The 17020-nt window shown below is 39.1% G+C and overlaps 1 protein-coding gene across 3 annotated transcripts in view; it reads right to left on the bottom strand.

Moving 5' to 3' along the window:
• Nucleotides 1-3578: 3578 nt before the first annotated feature.
• The window catches only part of cbl (Cbl proto-oncogene, E3 ubiquitin protein ligase), a 271172-nt gene continuing 257730 nt past the window's right edge, over nt 3579-17020 (bottom strand). For all 3 annotated transcript variants that reach the window (XM_043677729.1, XM_043677727.1, XM_043677728.1), the window contains 4 exons: nt 9962-10123; nt 9285-9373; nt 8967-9155; nt 3579-6910 (listed from right to left, as the gene is read on the bottom strand). In XM_043677729.1, coding sequence (XP_043533664.1) covers nt 6648-6910; nt 8967-9155; nt 9285-9373; nt 9962-10123 — 703 coding nt within the window. In that variant the 3' untranslated portion in view covers nt 3579-6647. The remainder of the gene's footprint in view (nt 6911-8966; nt 9156-9284; nt 9374-9961; nt 10124-17020) is intronic.

Below are 17020 nucleotides of genomic sequence, written 5' to 3'. Positions count from 1 at the left end.
CTTGGACTCATTTACCACCCATTGAGAAAAAGAACCGGAAATTACATCACTATAGGGATAATGTCATCACAGGAAATGACACCACCAACCCAAGGGAACCCAAACATAAATAGAAAGTGGGCTACACCACCAGTGCTTCATCTGGAGGCTCACTGAAGATCTGACCTAATATGGTGATGAAACGTCTGAAAACGAACCTTTCAGCTCAGCAAACAAACTTATAATCAGTTGATAGTATTAATCTCAGGTACAGAGAAATTAGGAGGTAGCCTTGTTGAAGACATCTGAGCACATATCCAAGATAATACTCAAACTAGGAGACCTCAATTCAGATGAAATGATAAGTTTGGTGGATGTAAAAAGCTGAAGAGCAGGGAGAAATTAACTGGTGATTTATCTCATTGGTACTTAGTGCATTTGCTCATCAACAGTTAGTGCACATTCAAAATAATTTGCTGGGTGAAGCCAGATATTTCAGAGGGATAATATTATTAACATAATCCATGCCTGAACTTCATGAGATGATTTCTCAATCTCCTTATTCACTGGAAAACATCCAATCACTGGAGAGCACAAGAGCAAAATAATGAATCAGGTGTTAATCAGAATCAAAATCCAACAAACATTACTAATCATTTCGTCCTGATGCTGTGAAGAAATGCTTATTTTACAAGAAATGTTTTAAATGAAGTAACAGGAGTTAAGTTGGCTCAAAGCAAATAATCTAATTCATAAACCCTCACCTTTTGACTACTGTTACACTCACAGTAGACATTGACTGGGTCTTCCCTCCTTGGAAGGAGGCCTCTTTCACTGATTGCAGAACAGCAACATTCTGCAGCACCAAATGGATAAAACTTTGAACACATTGGCATTTCAGGAAGGGCTACATTTAGTCAATGAAATCAACTAATGTTGGTCTGCACAGAAGAAACAAAATGACTGCACTACACAGCAACAAATTCAATACAAATAGATATATGTGTTCTTTGTTAAGATTGAAATGTCTTTTTATAAAAGGGATGCTCGGGGAGACAAGAATGAGTACATTTTGGCGCCCATTTCTAAAACGGGGTACAAGAAAATAAAACATCCAATCCAGGCCTTGGGTAAAATGGCTGCACAACTATCACTGAAAATTCAATAAATTCACAAGTCATAGGTTTTAACATTTTTTTTTAAAAAGCGTTTTCATAAAATATAAAAATGACCCTGATTACCTGAAATGTCTTGCATTGATCACACTGGACTTTAATTAGCTTAGGGATAGAATTCCTAACATCAATTTAAACCCAGCATTATGTTTAGTATGTAAAATCAGATGGCTACTTTGTAAACTGTGGCATTAAGGCTCAGGTTTGAACCACATTTAAAGATAAACTACAAGTCACATCTGGCATCTTTTGTGGCTAATGTCATTAATTTGGCTAAGTGGGGTCTCAGGTCTGCTTCTCATCAGTGAACAGAAATCAGCATTACACTCCACCTCCTTCAGAGTGCAGCCTCAAATTCCTTTCCCTGTATTACAAAACACTCAGAAGATGATTCACACAGGTTTTAAATGGAGGGTGGGTCAGTTACTTTACTGGTTGAAGATGCAGTGAATATCCTTGTTGTTGTTTGAAAGATATTAAAGGTTAGAGTTCCAGAAGTGATCTTGACAAATTATCAAGAGAAAGGATCTATATGATTCACCCTCTGTTCATCCCAAATGGGTATATGGACAGGGAAGTTAGAATACCCATATGTCAATTTTATTTCATAAGACTCAAGTTAACACATCCTGCTGCATGTGGGCAAGGTGTTTGACAACTGCTAGGATTTTGTTTTCTCCCTGAAAATGAATGCTCTGAAACCCCTCATCTGGTCAAGTTCATTGACTATATAATTAAACTCAGGCTTTTCAACACATTGTGATTTCATATAAATCCCAGTTAATTTCAATAAAAGCATATGTATACTTTTAAAAACAATTCATCATTGAATAATGTGCCTTTTTCACACAAAACAAGCAGCAGTAAATAGCAAACCAAACCATGAAATTAGCAGTGCTTTCTAAGCTCTTTCCTGCAATTGGTGGAAGCACTCAATCGGCAAATAAATATTAGACAAACCTGATTTTTTTACTCCCCTCCCACTCCCGAAAACTGGATTTTCTGAATTTCCACAGAAGTCCTGAATCAAAGGGCAACATAAAATAGAAATGACCCAGCCAGTCCCCTGTTCTGTTTGAAAATGAACTTGTTACTATGAAGAAAATACTCACCCACAGTGATGGATCTGAAAATAAACATGGAGTAGGATAACGTGTTCCAGTTACTCACTGCCATTGTTATCAGGTTTACATATGAACTCTGAACTAAAACATCAAGCACAAAGCTCAAAAACTAGCTGCATTTCCTTTATCAGAGAATCTTTTGTCAATTTGTCCAGTCACTAGATGCAGTATATGGATTCTTTCATTTTTATTTGCTCCCTACCTCACTGTCTTTGCTTGAAACCACAGTGCAATGGAAAATATTAATAAATTTTAAAAACTGCAAGTAATACAGCTGCCCTTTTGACAATGTCAAAGAATTCCCAAGGCTTTGAGGAAAGAATGGGGATTGGAACTAGTTGGATAAAACATGACACACTCTAAATACAAGGTTACTGCTAGAGGTTTTCAGAACTAGATCAACTGCAATTTGCAATCACGTCTCTGGAGGGCAAGTGGAACTACAAACTCGTAATCCTTCCCTCCTGGGAAATGGGAATATCTTCATACAATCACTGTCCAACCAACCTTCCTGAATACTGTGCAAGTTGCCAGCATGACTCAAAAGCTTATTCATCTAAGAAGTTATCTGCCTCCCAGGAAACCAAATTATGGCATATCTTTCATTAATAAAATTGTATTTATATGAAAGACTTTTAATTTTGGATCATGTTTAATTACAGTCACACTGAAGTGCAACACTGACAGGATTTTGTCAGTGTTTCAGGTAAATGAAAAAAAATCCAGTTATTAATGCCAACTATTGACCAATAAGTACAAATGATCACAACAGCAAACAGATCCAATCTGAGTAACTAAGATAACAATAAATATTAAAACACAGTTGGTTACTAGATATTTACACTCCATAACTAACAACTATCATTTCTGTACCTACCCCACCCCTAAACAAAATATGGCACAAAACATCAGAATACACCAGATAACTCTACTATTCACTAAATGTCTGAAAAATGGCTACAACCAAGTTACAATCAAAATATTGCAACCCATAAATAAAGATCTTTTTACTTAAGTAATTACATAGTTTAGAAAACTGAGTTGTGCTGAAACAAGAATAAAATTAAATTAAGCTATTAGAAAATTATGATTAGACACAAATATCTATACTAAAAATCAAAGTCAACTCTACACATATTCATCCAGTGTTCAACTCTGCCGGACAACAGGCAGAATATTTAGATGTGTACAGTACTGGGAAAGGGATAGTTGACCACAGTCAACTTTCCATTCTCCATTACAGTACATAAACACAAATGCTTGCATTCAACAGACTGATGAAAATGGCTCTTTTAATAAAAAAACAGCATCGCAGGATTATGCAGTTAGAATACCATATCCTTACATGCAAGGTAAAACCTTTCCAAGATCTATTCCAGAATTCTCCTTCAAAAATTTTTATTTTTTGCAAATCTGAAATTGAAGAATTCCCTCTACAATTTTTAATTTTAATTTCTGATCTATCCTGATAAAATCTATAAACACGATGACAGAGTAGAACATAAACAAAAATGAAACCATTGTGCTTTTGACAATGTCAAAGAATTTACAAGGTTTTTGGGAAAGAGTGGGGAGTGGAACTAATTAGATAACTTTTTCTAAAGAGCTGGCACAGGCACATTGGCCCAAATAGTCTCCTACTCTTTTGTTTCATGTTGTGATTCTATATTGACGTTAGGTACAGATATTTTCCTTACAAATATCTACTTTCACATACCTTTCATGAACATCACAGTAACGTCAAGTTGTATTTGCTGGTTGTTGATCACACCCAAATTACTTCCTACATCAATGCTTGCATAGGGCAAGAAAGAAAAGTATTTAAAAGTGCAACAGTAATACTGCTGTTAGTCTCACTTGACTGCTGTAGCAGTTTGAATTATTTCAGTTTAGTTTTACCAAGTTTTGAACAGAAACATTGTCGGAAATAAATTCTTACAACATCTCTGGACTTGACTGAAAACTATTTAAAGCCTTTTTTTAGAATTCTGGTACGAAATGTGAAGCTGGCAAGACCTACATTTATTGCCTCCGCTAGTTGCCTTTGAGAAGATGATAGCCACTTTCTTGAATTACTGCAGTCCATATGGTACAGGTAGGTACACCTACAGCACTGTTAAGAAAAGTGAAGGATTTCAACCCAGCTTTAGCAAAGGAATAGTCATATAGCTCGAAGTAAGAATGATGTGTATTCCTCATCAAGGTGCTATCAGGAGCTACAGCTCAGGAGAACACAGCAGATGTTCTTCACTGTAGTTTGAACAGAACAGGAAAAACTAGACCAAGGTAAATGACAAAAAGGTAAAATTTTGTATCTGCTTCAACATAGCACACATTTCCTCTTCAGATTTTCCACTTTTCCTCTCCTGAACACTGACTCCCTCTAGTGTCTGACAAACCCAGACTACTATACCAAAGAGGGCAAGGTCACAAAGGGCACATACAACCCTTTGCTCGGAGAAAATCTGCATCAAACAAAGAGATACATACATGCCAACAGTCAGAAATGCAGCCACACAGAGATTGACCCAAGAACACCCATACATCCATTCTTTTGCAGGATTCACTGGAAAGCAATCAGAAACCGATTTTTCCCATCCTCTGTCCAGGGACTATTATGATCAAGTGCAGCATCCTGATTGTTGCCCCTATTCAATCTTGGTACAGGCAAATTGTAATTCAAATAACAATTTGGATCTGTCAACTCAGACAATAATATATTTATATAATTCCTTCATTAATAGAAAGAAGAAAATCCTCTAATACCCCAGAACAACTGCATGCTTCCATGGAGACAGGGAGCACGAGTGAGAGAATGTTTCAGGTCAATGAAACCAGTCCTGATAAAAGAGCATTGATCTGAAACTTCAATTTTGTTTCTCTCCCCACCTCCAAAGATGGTGCTTGACCTGAGTACTTCCAGCAGCTGCAGTATTTTGCTTTTCTATTAGGGCTTTCGTTTGCTTGTTCATAATAAAATAGACAGTAGAATTAGAATCATAGCTCAGTGCTAAATATCTTATTGAAATATAATGGGTGAACAGTATATTGGAAACTACAAGTATGTCTTCATTTGGGACTAAATGGCCAATGTAGGATAGGGATAGTATTCTTGGACTTCATGAGTAAGGTGGCATCTTACAATTCCTGATTTTCGTCACATTCTTGTGATTAAATGCATTGTAATACAATGATTCAAAACCAAGTATTTTTTAACCTGGAGGGTTCTTTCTTGGTAAACTAACATTGAGATTTCTCTCAGGGATCAGCTGGGATCAAATAACAATCTGTTCTAGTACCTGCTCAGCATCAGTGTTGCATTGATTACATGTGGTTACCTACCTATTTTCTATTCTTAATTGCTCCTTACTTTACACTCAAACCTCATGCCAAACACAATAATTCAAATGGGGAAAACATCAATTAGAATTGTACAATGAAACCCGTGCTGTCATTGCAGATTTATTTATAGCAAGAACTTTGCACGATTGGACTGAACATCTCTTTTGGATTTGTGTAAATTGGGATCCACTTTTCACTTTAAATTTCTCTTTCATACGCACACAACCCGGTACTGTATAAATACAACTTTCTAACTAATATTTTATTCTGTGCAAATGATTCCTGCATGTACAAAAATAGACCCACATATTTATTCTGAATGGCTGGATGGTTTAAGTGCTAACCTGATTCCACACCAGCAGCTGTACATCCCAGTGACACAAATTGATAAGTAATACCAAGTGAAGCTGGGTCTACTTTTAAACCTTCTTATACTGAAACTAACTTTTGAATCCCAACTCACTGTTAACATTTTCAACTTTGTTCACGCAATACTTGCACAGGCACACAGAAGCCTGTTACTGCATACTTTGAATAATACAATGTTTGAATATGATACAGCCTGTGTATAATACATATTTCTCAGCTTTAGAATCCAATTTGGAAAATATAATTTTGAAATTCATTCATGGAGGTACATCCACTTTATTGGAATACTTTTGGAACTAGAACCAGAGATAATATTCAAACATTTCTGATAATTCTGCACAAAGTAATCAATTGGCATCAGTTTTATATGGATTGCAAAATTCCTTATGTGATGACTGCCCTTAAGATTGTAAATTTGTCAAACCTCAGACATCTTAAGAATACCTTCACATATAAACTTTTTTCATAAAAATCCAACAGTTGGAGTGGAAATGAGGCAGGGTGCTACCATCCTTCTATATTTCAGTAATTGCACAGACCTGATTATTCAATTTGATGAGGCGAGGGGGTTAGACGAGGCACGTTGTCACTCAAGCCAAGGCTTATATCAGACCAACCACTAGCTCTGACTAGCTGGAGGCAGTGTCCTAAGGGATGGCTATGTTGCAATGTGTGCAGGGGAAGGGACAGACACAAACTCCCGAAGAATATTCTTTGCCATTTCCACATTATTTTGTGCAATTAGCAATGCTTTCTGGATATCCTGATATGAGTAGCCCTGGCTCAAGAGGCTGTTGATCTCAGCTGAGAGAGTCTGCTGCTGTGTCTTATGACAGCTGTTGGACTGACTAGGACCGGATTTACGTTCTGAGTTGATTCGCCGAGGTAATGGCTTGGGAGGTCTTTCAGGTGCAGATGAATCTGAAAAAAAAATGAAACACTTGATCAGACAGACTTATCATCCAAAATTGCATCTCTCTTTTAGCATCTGAAATTTTATTCCCTGACCTTAAAGTACCAACACTTGCTGGTTTACAAGTTGTATCATATTATCCGTGTTTCAAATGTTACACATTGCTGGCCCATAACACATTCAATATTAGCACTCCATTTAAATACGTACCCTTGAAATATAAAATTATACAAAACTTTGCTTTCACAAATTTCTTTCTTTCCTTTTTCTAAACTTTTTTTGATGCTGACCTTCAGCTCAATGACAAGCATCCCACCCCACCTGATGCCCAGAAATTAACATCAATGATGCAAAAAAGCAAAAACACAAGAACACAAATGCCTCTAAGGGTGTGGGACTGGAGGAGATTACAGATACAGTGGGAGGTGGGATGTGTGTGAGAGAGAAAATACCATGAAGAGATTTTTTTTAAGATGCGAATTTTAAAATCAAGATATTGTTTAATCAGGAGCCAATGTTGTTCAGTCAGCACAGGAATGACAGGGAAATAGGTGCTTCTCCATGCCTAAATAACTTCATTATCATTTATCTTTCCTATTGTGTCATGATCACAAGATGTTCAAATCCATTTTCAACTCTGAAGATAATGAAGCCTGCAAAGCTGGATAAAAATTAGACTGAGGTGACTGTGTGGCACTTTTTGCCACAATGATTATTTTCAACTGAACAGGTTAACTAACTTCCATGTGTTGAAAAGCATGACCACCAACTTCCCATAATTTTCTCTGGTCACCGCCAGAGCACATAGTAGCCCAGTCAGCCCAAAAACTCCTCTTAAGATTTTATGGAGAGCTAACGTTTAGTTTTTGGGGTTACTTTTTACATTTCTTCTTTCTCATTCTCATCAATACATTTATTTACGCCCTCCTTGAAGCCTCTGCGTCTCTCACCTCCGCATCCCCTTGATCATCCCTTTTTTTCCCTCAACCAACTCTGCAGCCTCTCCTTCTGCGCTGTTATGTATTTCGAATGTTTCTCATCACTGATGAGTTCTAAAGAAGAGTAATTGCACTTGAATTGTTAACTTGCTTTCTCTTTCCAAAGATGCTGTCAGACCTGTTGAGTTTCTCCAGCATTGCTGTTGTATTTAAATTTCCAGTACCTTTTATTTAAGGACTTCAGGCATATGGCATGTTCAGGCATATGGCAAGTTCCCTTGCAAAAGGTGTGTATCAGAACTAGCCACCTTATTGTCCAAGCTGATTCAGTAGAGATTCAACACTATTATCTATCAAACCAAGCGAAAATTGTCCAGGTATGTCCTGGCAAAAAGCAAGACAAACCCAAACCAACCACATGCAGATATTGAAGCATTACATACCCACTTACAGTGAGACATGAACAATATTCAGACTTGGGCTCATAAGCTGCAAGTAAATTCACATCACTCAAATATTACAGTGACCATCTCCAACAATAAATTATCTAACCATCTCTCCTTGACGTTCAATGGCATTACCATTGTTAAATCTCCCAGTATCAACACTTCAGGGGATTGTGATTGACCAGAACGTGAACTGGATCAGATATATCCACGTTGTGGTGACAAGAATAGGTCAGAGACTAGGACTTTTGCAGCAAGTAGCTCTCTTCCTGACTCCACAAACCCCGTGCAACAGCTACAAGGCACAAGTTTAGTCTGTGATGGAATCAGCCTCACTTTCCTGGAGGAGTACAGCTCCAACAACACTCAACAAGCTTCGCATCATCCAGGACAAAGCACTCTGCCTGTTATGTATCCTATTCAGCACCCTAAAGATTCATTCCCATCACTATCATTGCATAGTCCCCCTCCAAGCTACACACCAACTTGACTTGGGACTACATTGTCATTTCTTCACTGTTGCTGTGTTAACATCTTGAGAGTCCCTGCCTAACAGCATTTTGTTAGCACTTTCACCAAACAGATTGCAATGGTTCAAGGTGGATCATCATTTTGTCATGAAATTGGATAAAATAAAAATGCTCACATCTTGAAATTGCGTTACTAAAAACAAAACTCACCTCCTGTGTTGGGACTAGGCAGATTTTGATCAGACACATTGGAAAATGTTGAACTTGCTTGAGAGATATCAGACAATGTGCGACGTGCTGGAGGAAGTGGCACTGGCGGTTTGGGGAAGTCATATGCATTATCTTCATCTTCACTCTCACCTTGTTCAGGCCCATCATTGATAGCACAATCACCATTGTCTACAGATAAGGAAGAGATTAAAATGTTCACTTAAATGATAGAGAAAACATCATTGACATTTTGGAAGGGGCACAAAATGCACACATCACTCAAGGCTTAGTTTCTGGAAGGATAAAGAAGCATCTTACCAGTTGTAAAGTCTATATTTGTGGCCTGAGACGATGAGGTAAACATAAATTCGCACATCTGCCTCAGTGGGTCCGAATCAGACAAAGCTCTAACCGACAAAAAAAAGGAAAATCACTAACAATTACTCAGTTACAAAAACCTCTCAGTCGTGTTTCAGTTTAATCATCAGGTGGATGGTTATTGATCTTTACATTAAGAATAGCCTTTGATTTATGAACAACTATTTGTCATTTGTTCAGAATGATGATATGGAGGTGCTGGTGTTGGTCTGGGGTGGACAAAGTCAGAAGTCACTACCTCAGGTTATAAATCTAATAGGTTTATCTGAAGTCACACAAGCTTTCAGACTGTTGTTGCTTCGTCAGGTTCAGCAACACTCCGAAAGCTTGTATGACTTCAAATAAACCTGTTAGATTATAACCTGGTGCCTACTGACTTCAGAAAAGAGATGCACAATCACAGTATTGCTACCCAAGATTTTTATGTGATGAAGAATATTCAGCTGCACTGGTTACAAACACAAAAGGAGCTGTAGGGGGCAGCAATGTTTCTTATGAGCCTTTTCCACGAATAAATCTGGTTGCAATCAATGTCGCCCAAATACAATTCAGGAACCTGCTTTCCAGCAGCTAAGGAGTCTTAAATACAAATATGCTTAAAATAAAATTTCCCTTACTCTGCATTGTGGCTGCCCTGTGACTGAACCAAAACTCTGGAATCCAACGAGGTGGTAACACAGAGTGGAGCATGTACAGGTAGCGAGGACGGAGTCATGTAATCAATGTCCTCATCACTACTCTCTGAACGCTCCTCTGGTGTAAAAGGCTTTGTCAGGGGTCTGAAAGTACAAAATGAGAATTAAAGTAGCTTCAAAATGATTTATTCCACTTTTAGAAATTTATAAACAATCTCATGCTGCAGCCCCATAAACGTGGCCACAAACAGTGCCATTACACACAAGCAGCACCTTATGATAACAATGATTTAATGTTAGACATGACATATGATGCCTCTTTTTCATTAGAACATGAAGACTTAATTTAGAGAAATAATTTCAAACTTCCTATTGCAGAGAAATTACTTAATACAATAAATGATTCCAGTTGCCTGCTTAAACAGTAATCAAGGATTCAATTATACAGAAAACACAAAGAGAACAATTTCACAGGAAGCTGTCCCATGCCAAAACATTTGTCACTCAACTGAATTCGTGCTGTAGGAAGCTTTGTACAAAATTTACTGCAGAAAACAACTTAATTCATCATTGAAGAGATGCCACTTCTGCCTCTATTAACTTTCCAAAAGTAGCTTTAAGTTATAGCTTTATCCCCCTACCACAAGATCACATCATAGAAGGCCACCTCACTTTCAGATTTCAGCCAACACTACTGAATGATGCTCAGCAATGAGATGCCTGAAAGCTACTAGGTTACAACTAACCACTGGATCCTTTTGCCTTCTCCTTGATGTGTGGCTGATTGTCATTGGCTTCTCCTAACGACTATTCATGATCAAAACCTCACCATGTGGGAAGCAATGAACAAGAACCCAAATTCATGCACTAGGATCACATCATAATGAAGCACAAATGGAGTATTCATTTGCACAAGTGTCACTTCTCTAAATCAAGCTGCACATTTACAGTTGGGTTTCAATGCTTTTCATTGATTTTTTTTTCCCAGAAACATCATTTTAAAAACTCTTCAACTTCATTAAGAATTACAGACTGAAGATATATCTATAGAAGTATTCCAAGCCTGAAGACAACTACAATGTGCCACAGAATCACAGAACAGAATCATAGAATTTTGAAGTACAGAAGTAGACGATTTGACCCATTGTTTCTGTACCAGCTCCCAAAAGAGTTACCCAGCTAGTCCCGTACTCCAGCCCTATTTCCATAGTCCTCTAAGTTCATTACTTGCAAATTTAGATCCAGCTCTCTTTTGAGCACCTCAATAAGGTAATCTCTTAAACTTCTCTGTTCCAAGGAGAATAAGCCTAATTTCTCTAATCTTCCCTTGAACTTAAATCCCTCAACCATTATCAATCTAGTTGAAAATTTAGACTTCAGCAAGGCATTCAACAAGGTTCCAATGGTAGACTGGTTAGCAAAGTTAGATCACATGGAATGCAGAGCGAGCTAGCCATTTGGATACAAAACTGACTCATAGATAGGAGACACAGTGTGGTGGTGGTGGAGGGTTGCTTTTCGGACTGGAGACAGATGATCAGCAGGTGTGTGCAAGATCAGTGCTGGATACACTGCTTTTTACTATTTATACAAATTATTTGGATGTGAACATAGGAGGCAGGGTTAGTACGTTTGCAGATGACACCAAAATTGGTGGAGTAGTGGACAGCCAAGAGGTTACCGGCAAAAGCCCTTCATCAGGAATCGTCGATTTTCCTGCTTCTCGGATGCTGCCTGATTTGCTGTGCTTTTCCAGCACCACTCTGATCTAAACTCTGGTTTCCAGCATCTGCAGTCCTCACTTTTGCCTAGCCAAGAGGTTACCTCAGAGTACAGCAGGACCTTGATCAGATGGGAAAATGGGCCAAAGAGTGGCAGACAGAGTTTGATTTAGATAAATATGAGGTGTTGCATTTTGATAAGGCAAATCAGGGCAAGACTTTATACAATTAATGATAGGGCCCTGGGGAGTGTTGCCAAACAAAGAGACCTTGGGGTACAGGCTCATCGTTCCTTGAAAGTGGTGTCATATGTAGACAGGGTAGAGAAGAAGGCAGAGAAGTGTTTGGTCCGCTTGCCTTTATTGGTCAGTACATTGCGTATAGGAGTTCGGGTGTTGTATTAGAGCTGTACAGGACATGGGTTAGGCCAATTTTGGAATACTGCATTCAATTCTGGTCTCCCTGCTTTAGGAAAGATGTTCTGAAACTTGGCAGGGTTCAGAAAATATTTACAAGGATGTTGCTTGGCTTGGAGAGTTTGAGTGAGCTATAGGGAGAGGCTGAATAGGCTGGGGCTTTTCTCCCTAGATCGGAGGCTGAGGGATGACATTTTAGAGCTTTATAAAATCATGAGGGGCATAGATAGCGTGAATAGCCAAGGTTTTTCAGCAGGAAAAGGGAGTCCAAAACCAGAGGGCAAAGGCTTAAGGTGAGGGAGCAAAGATTTAGAAGCGATCTAAAGGGCAACTTTTCATACAGAGGGTGATGCATGTATGGAATGAGTTGCCAGAGGAAGGAGGCTAGTACAACATTTAAAAGGCATCTGGACGGTTACATGAGGAGTATAGAGAGATATGGGCCAAATGCTGGAAAATGGGACTAGATTAATTTAGGTTATCTGGTCAGGATGGATGACTTGGACTGAAGGGCTTGTTTAGTGCTGTACATTTTTATGACTCTGACTCTAGTAAATCTTTTTTAAACTCCCTGCATCTTTCTTTGAATTGGAACACAATATGGTCTGACAAATGATTTGCAGAGGTGTAACATCACTTCCTAGCTTTTTACTTTATGCCTCTATTTATAACATAAAGGATCCTATAAGCCTTCTTAACAAATGTTTCAACTTGCTTGGCCACCTTCAGTGAATTATGCATGCAAACCCGAAGTCTCTTTAATCCATTGAGCCTGTATTTTCTCTCCATGTTTCTTCTATCAATGTGCATTATGTCACACTTCTCGACATTGAGCTGCATTTGCCAGGTGTCTGCCCATTTGGTCAATTTGTCAATTCTCCTCTGAAGTCGCCAATTTCATTCTCACAATTCACTATTCCTCTCTACCTTAGGATCATCTGCAAATTTTCAGATTTTGCCCTCAACACCTATCTCCAAATCTTTTACACACATTAGAAAAAGCAAGGGTTCCAACACCAATTCCTGGGGAACACCATAGAATCAGAGAGAGAGAGATGTACAGCGCAGAAACAGACCTTTCAGTCCAACTTGTCCATGCCGACCATGCCAAATTAATCTAGTCACATTTGCCAGTATTTGGCCCATATTCCTCTAAACCTTTCCTATTCATATACCCATCCAAATGTCTTTTAAATGTTGGAATTGTACCAGCCTCCACCACTTCCTCTGACAGCTCATTCCATAAGCACACCACCCTCTGTGTGTTAGAGTTGCCTCTTAGGTCCCTTTTAAATCTTTCCCCTCTCACCCTAAACCTATGCTCTCTAGTTTTGGACTCCCCCACCCTGTCTATTTACCCTATCCATGCCCCTCATGATTTTATAAACCTCTATAAGGTCATCCCCCAGCCTTCGGCGCTCCAAAGAAAATAGCCCCAGCTGATTCAGCCTCTCCTTATACTTCAAACCCTCCAACCCTGGCAACATCCTTGTAGATCTTTGCTGAACCTTTCAAGTTTCACAACATCCTTGCTATGGGAGGGGGATCCCCAACTCCTGTACTCAATGTTCTGACCAATAAAGGAAAGCATAGCAAATACCTTCTTCGCTATCCTTTTACCTGTAACTCAACTTTCAAGGAACAATGAATCTGCAGTCCAAGATCTCTTTGTTCAGCAACACTCCCCAGGACCTTACCATTAAGTGTATAAGTCCTGCTCTGCTTTACCTTTCCAAAATGCAGCACCTCACATTTATCTAAATTAAACTCCATCTGCCACTCCTCAACCCAGTGGCCCATCTGATCAAGATCCTGTTGTACTCTGAGGTAACCTTCACTGTCCAGTACACCTCCAATTTTGGTGTCATCTACAAACTTACTAACTATACCTCCTATGTTCAGACCCAAATCATTTATAAAAATGACTTTCAACTTGCCTCCGGTTTGAGAAACTCTCTGCTTCCTATCTTTTAGCCAACTTCTAAACCACATTACTAGAGACCCAGCAATCCCAAACATTTCTAATTTGCTAAACAATCTGCCATGTGGCACTGTATCAAATATTTTCTGAAAGACCAAATATACAACATCCACAGTACTACCCTCATCCACCATCTGTGTCACCTCAAAGAGCCCTATTAAATCTATCAGACATGACTTTCCTTGACAAAGCCATGTTGACTGCCTAGTATTAAATTTACTGCATATAATTACCTTATTCTATATTATGGCCTTTATTAGCTTTCCCTACTACTGAGGCCAAGCAGACAGGTCTGTAATTTCCTGTGTTATCCTTACCCCTTTTTAAACAATGCTGTCACATTTTCAATTCTCCAGTCACCCAAGACCCATCCTATGTTGAGAGGTGTAGAAAATTTCTGTCAATGGCGCCACAATTTACTCCCTTAGTTTCTCAGCAATCTAGGATGCATTCAATCCAACCTGGTGACTTCTCTACCTGGCTTTTAGACCCTCTAGTGCTATACTGCTCAGCTGCTCAACACCCTCATTTTCAGCTAGGCCATTGTCAGCATTTTCTAACTTGGTAAAAAATAGAAGCTAATTACTCATTTAATACCTCTGTCATTCGCTTTGCTTCAGTGAGCAGCTTACCCTGTTTGTTCCTTATGGGCCTCACTCTGTCATTCACTAATCTTTTACTATTAATATATTTGAAGAACATGTTCCCATTTGTTTTAGCACAGCCTGCCATCCTTTCCTTATACTTCTTCTTAGTCTTCCTTATTGATGCCTTCACCTCTTCCCTGCATTTGAGATACTCTTCCTGATTTTTATTGCTAATATTATTCCAGTATGCATAATAAGACTCCTTTTACTTCCTTATTTTTTCATGAATATTCTTAATTATTCAGGGTACTCTAGCTTTTGATACCCTGTATTTATTTCTCATATGTACATACCTGGCTTACACCCTATTCACCTCTTTTGAAATTCTCCCTTTTTTTCATCCCATTTTATCCAGCATTTCCAACCTGTTCCAGTACAACTTTTAGACGCCTAAAGTCAACCTTTTCTGGGATCTTAATCATTGACTGATTTCTATCCTTTTCCAACTTAACAATAAACCATATTGTATTAAGATTGCTATTTCCCAAATGTTCTCATCTGATATTCTCACTTGGCCTGCCACATTTACAACCATTTATGTTGGCCTGGTGTTATTACCTCAGTACTATACATCCAGAGAACCAGGAAATGTTCTCCGAATCCAGGTATAATCTCTGCCAAAGCAGATGATGGAATTTGAATTCATTTAAAAATCTGGAATTAGGAGTCTAATGGCATGAATCCATTGTCAATTGTTGGAAAAACCCATCTGGTTCACTAAGGAAACTTACATCCTTGCCAGGTCTGGCCTACATGTGACTCCAGACCCACAGCAATATGGTTCACTCTGGGATCGGCAATAAATGCTGGCTTACCCAGTGATGGTCTCATCCTGTTAATGAATAAAAAAAAACTACTTGCCTTGTAGATTTCCATTATCTGCCTACAAATGCTCTCTTCTTCTGCCTCCCCAATACTTGGAGGTCTATAATAAATCCCCAACAAGGTCACTGCTCCTTCCTGTTTTTCACCTCCAACATTGATTGGGAAAGCTATAGCTCAAGTTCGTTAGATGGGTCAGTGTTTGTTCAATGTGTGCAGGAGAGTTTCCTGACACAATATGTAGACAGGCCAACAAGAGGTGAAGCCATACTGGATGTGGTTCTGGGTAACGAACCAGGCCAGGTGTTAGAATTAGAGGTAGGTGAGCAATTTGGGGATAGTGACCATAATTCGGTGATTTTTACTCTCGTGATGGAGAGGGATAAGTGTCTACTACAGGGCAAGAGTTATAGCTGGGGTCAGGGAAATTATGATGCGGTGAGGCATGACTTAGGATGTGTGGCTTGGAAAAGTAGACTCCAAGGCAAGAGTGTAAATGATATGTGGAGCTTGTACAAGGAGCAACTATTGAGTGTCCTTGATAATTACGTACCTGTCAGGCAGGGAGGAAAGGGTCATGCGAGGGAGCCGTGGTTTAATAAGGAATTGGAATCCCTTGTTAAATAGAAGAGGGCGGCCTATCTCAAGATGAGACGTGAAGGTTCAATTGGGGCGATTGAGAGTGATAGGGTAGCCAGGAAGGACCAGAAAAGAGAGCTAAGAGCAGCAAGGAGGGGACATGAAAGGTCCTTAGTCGGCAGGATTAGGGAAAACCCTAAGGCTTTCTATAGGTATGTTAGGAATAAAAGAATGACTAGGGTAGGAATAGGTCCAGTCAAGGATAGTAGGGGGAAGTTGCGTGTGGAGGCGGAAGAGATTGGGGAGACACTGAATGAATACTTTTCGTCAGTATTCACTCAGGAACAGGACATTGTTGCCGATGTGAATACTGAGTCACAATTAAGTAGAATGGATGACTTTGAGGTATGTAGAGAAGAGGTGTTGGAAATCCTGGAAAAGGTGAAAATAGATAAGTCCCCTGGGCCTGATGGCATTTATCCTAGGATTCTCTGGGAAGCAAGGGAGGAGATTGCAGAGCCATTGGCCTTGATTTTTATGTCCTCTTTGTCTACAGCAGTAGTGCCAGAAGACTGGAGGATAGCAAATGTGGTTCCCTTGTTCAAAAAGGGGAGTAGGGATAACCATAGTAACTATAGGCCGGTGAGTCTCACTTCCGTTGTGGGCAAAGTCTTAGAGAGAATTGTAAGGGATAGGATTTATGCACATCTAGATAGGAATAATGTGATCAAGGATAGTCAGCATGGTTTTGTGAAGGGCAAGTCGTGCCTCACAAACCTTATTGAATTCTTTGAAAAGGTGACGAAGGAGGTTGATGAGGGGAAAGCGGTAGATGTGGTATATATGGATTTTAGTAAGGCGTTTGATAAGGTACC

Source organism: Chiloscyllium plagiosum, chromosome 36 (genome assembly GCF_004010195.1).
Source record: "Chiloscyllium plagiosum isolate BGI_BamShark_2017 chromosome 36, ASM401019v2, whole genome shotgun sequence".
Taxonomy (NCBI): domain Eukaryota; kingdom Metazoa; phylum Chordata; class Chondrichthyes; order Orectolobiformes; family Hemiscylliidae; genus Chiloscyllium; species Chiloscyllium plagiosum.
This window is presented reverse-complemented; position numbering and strand designations above follow the sequence as displayed.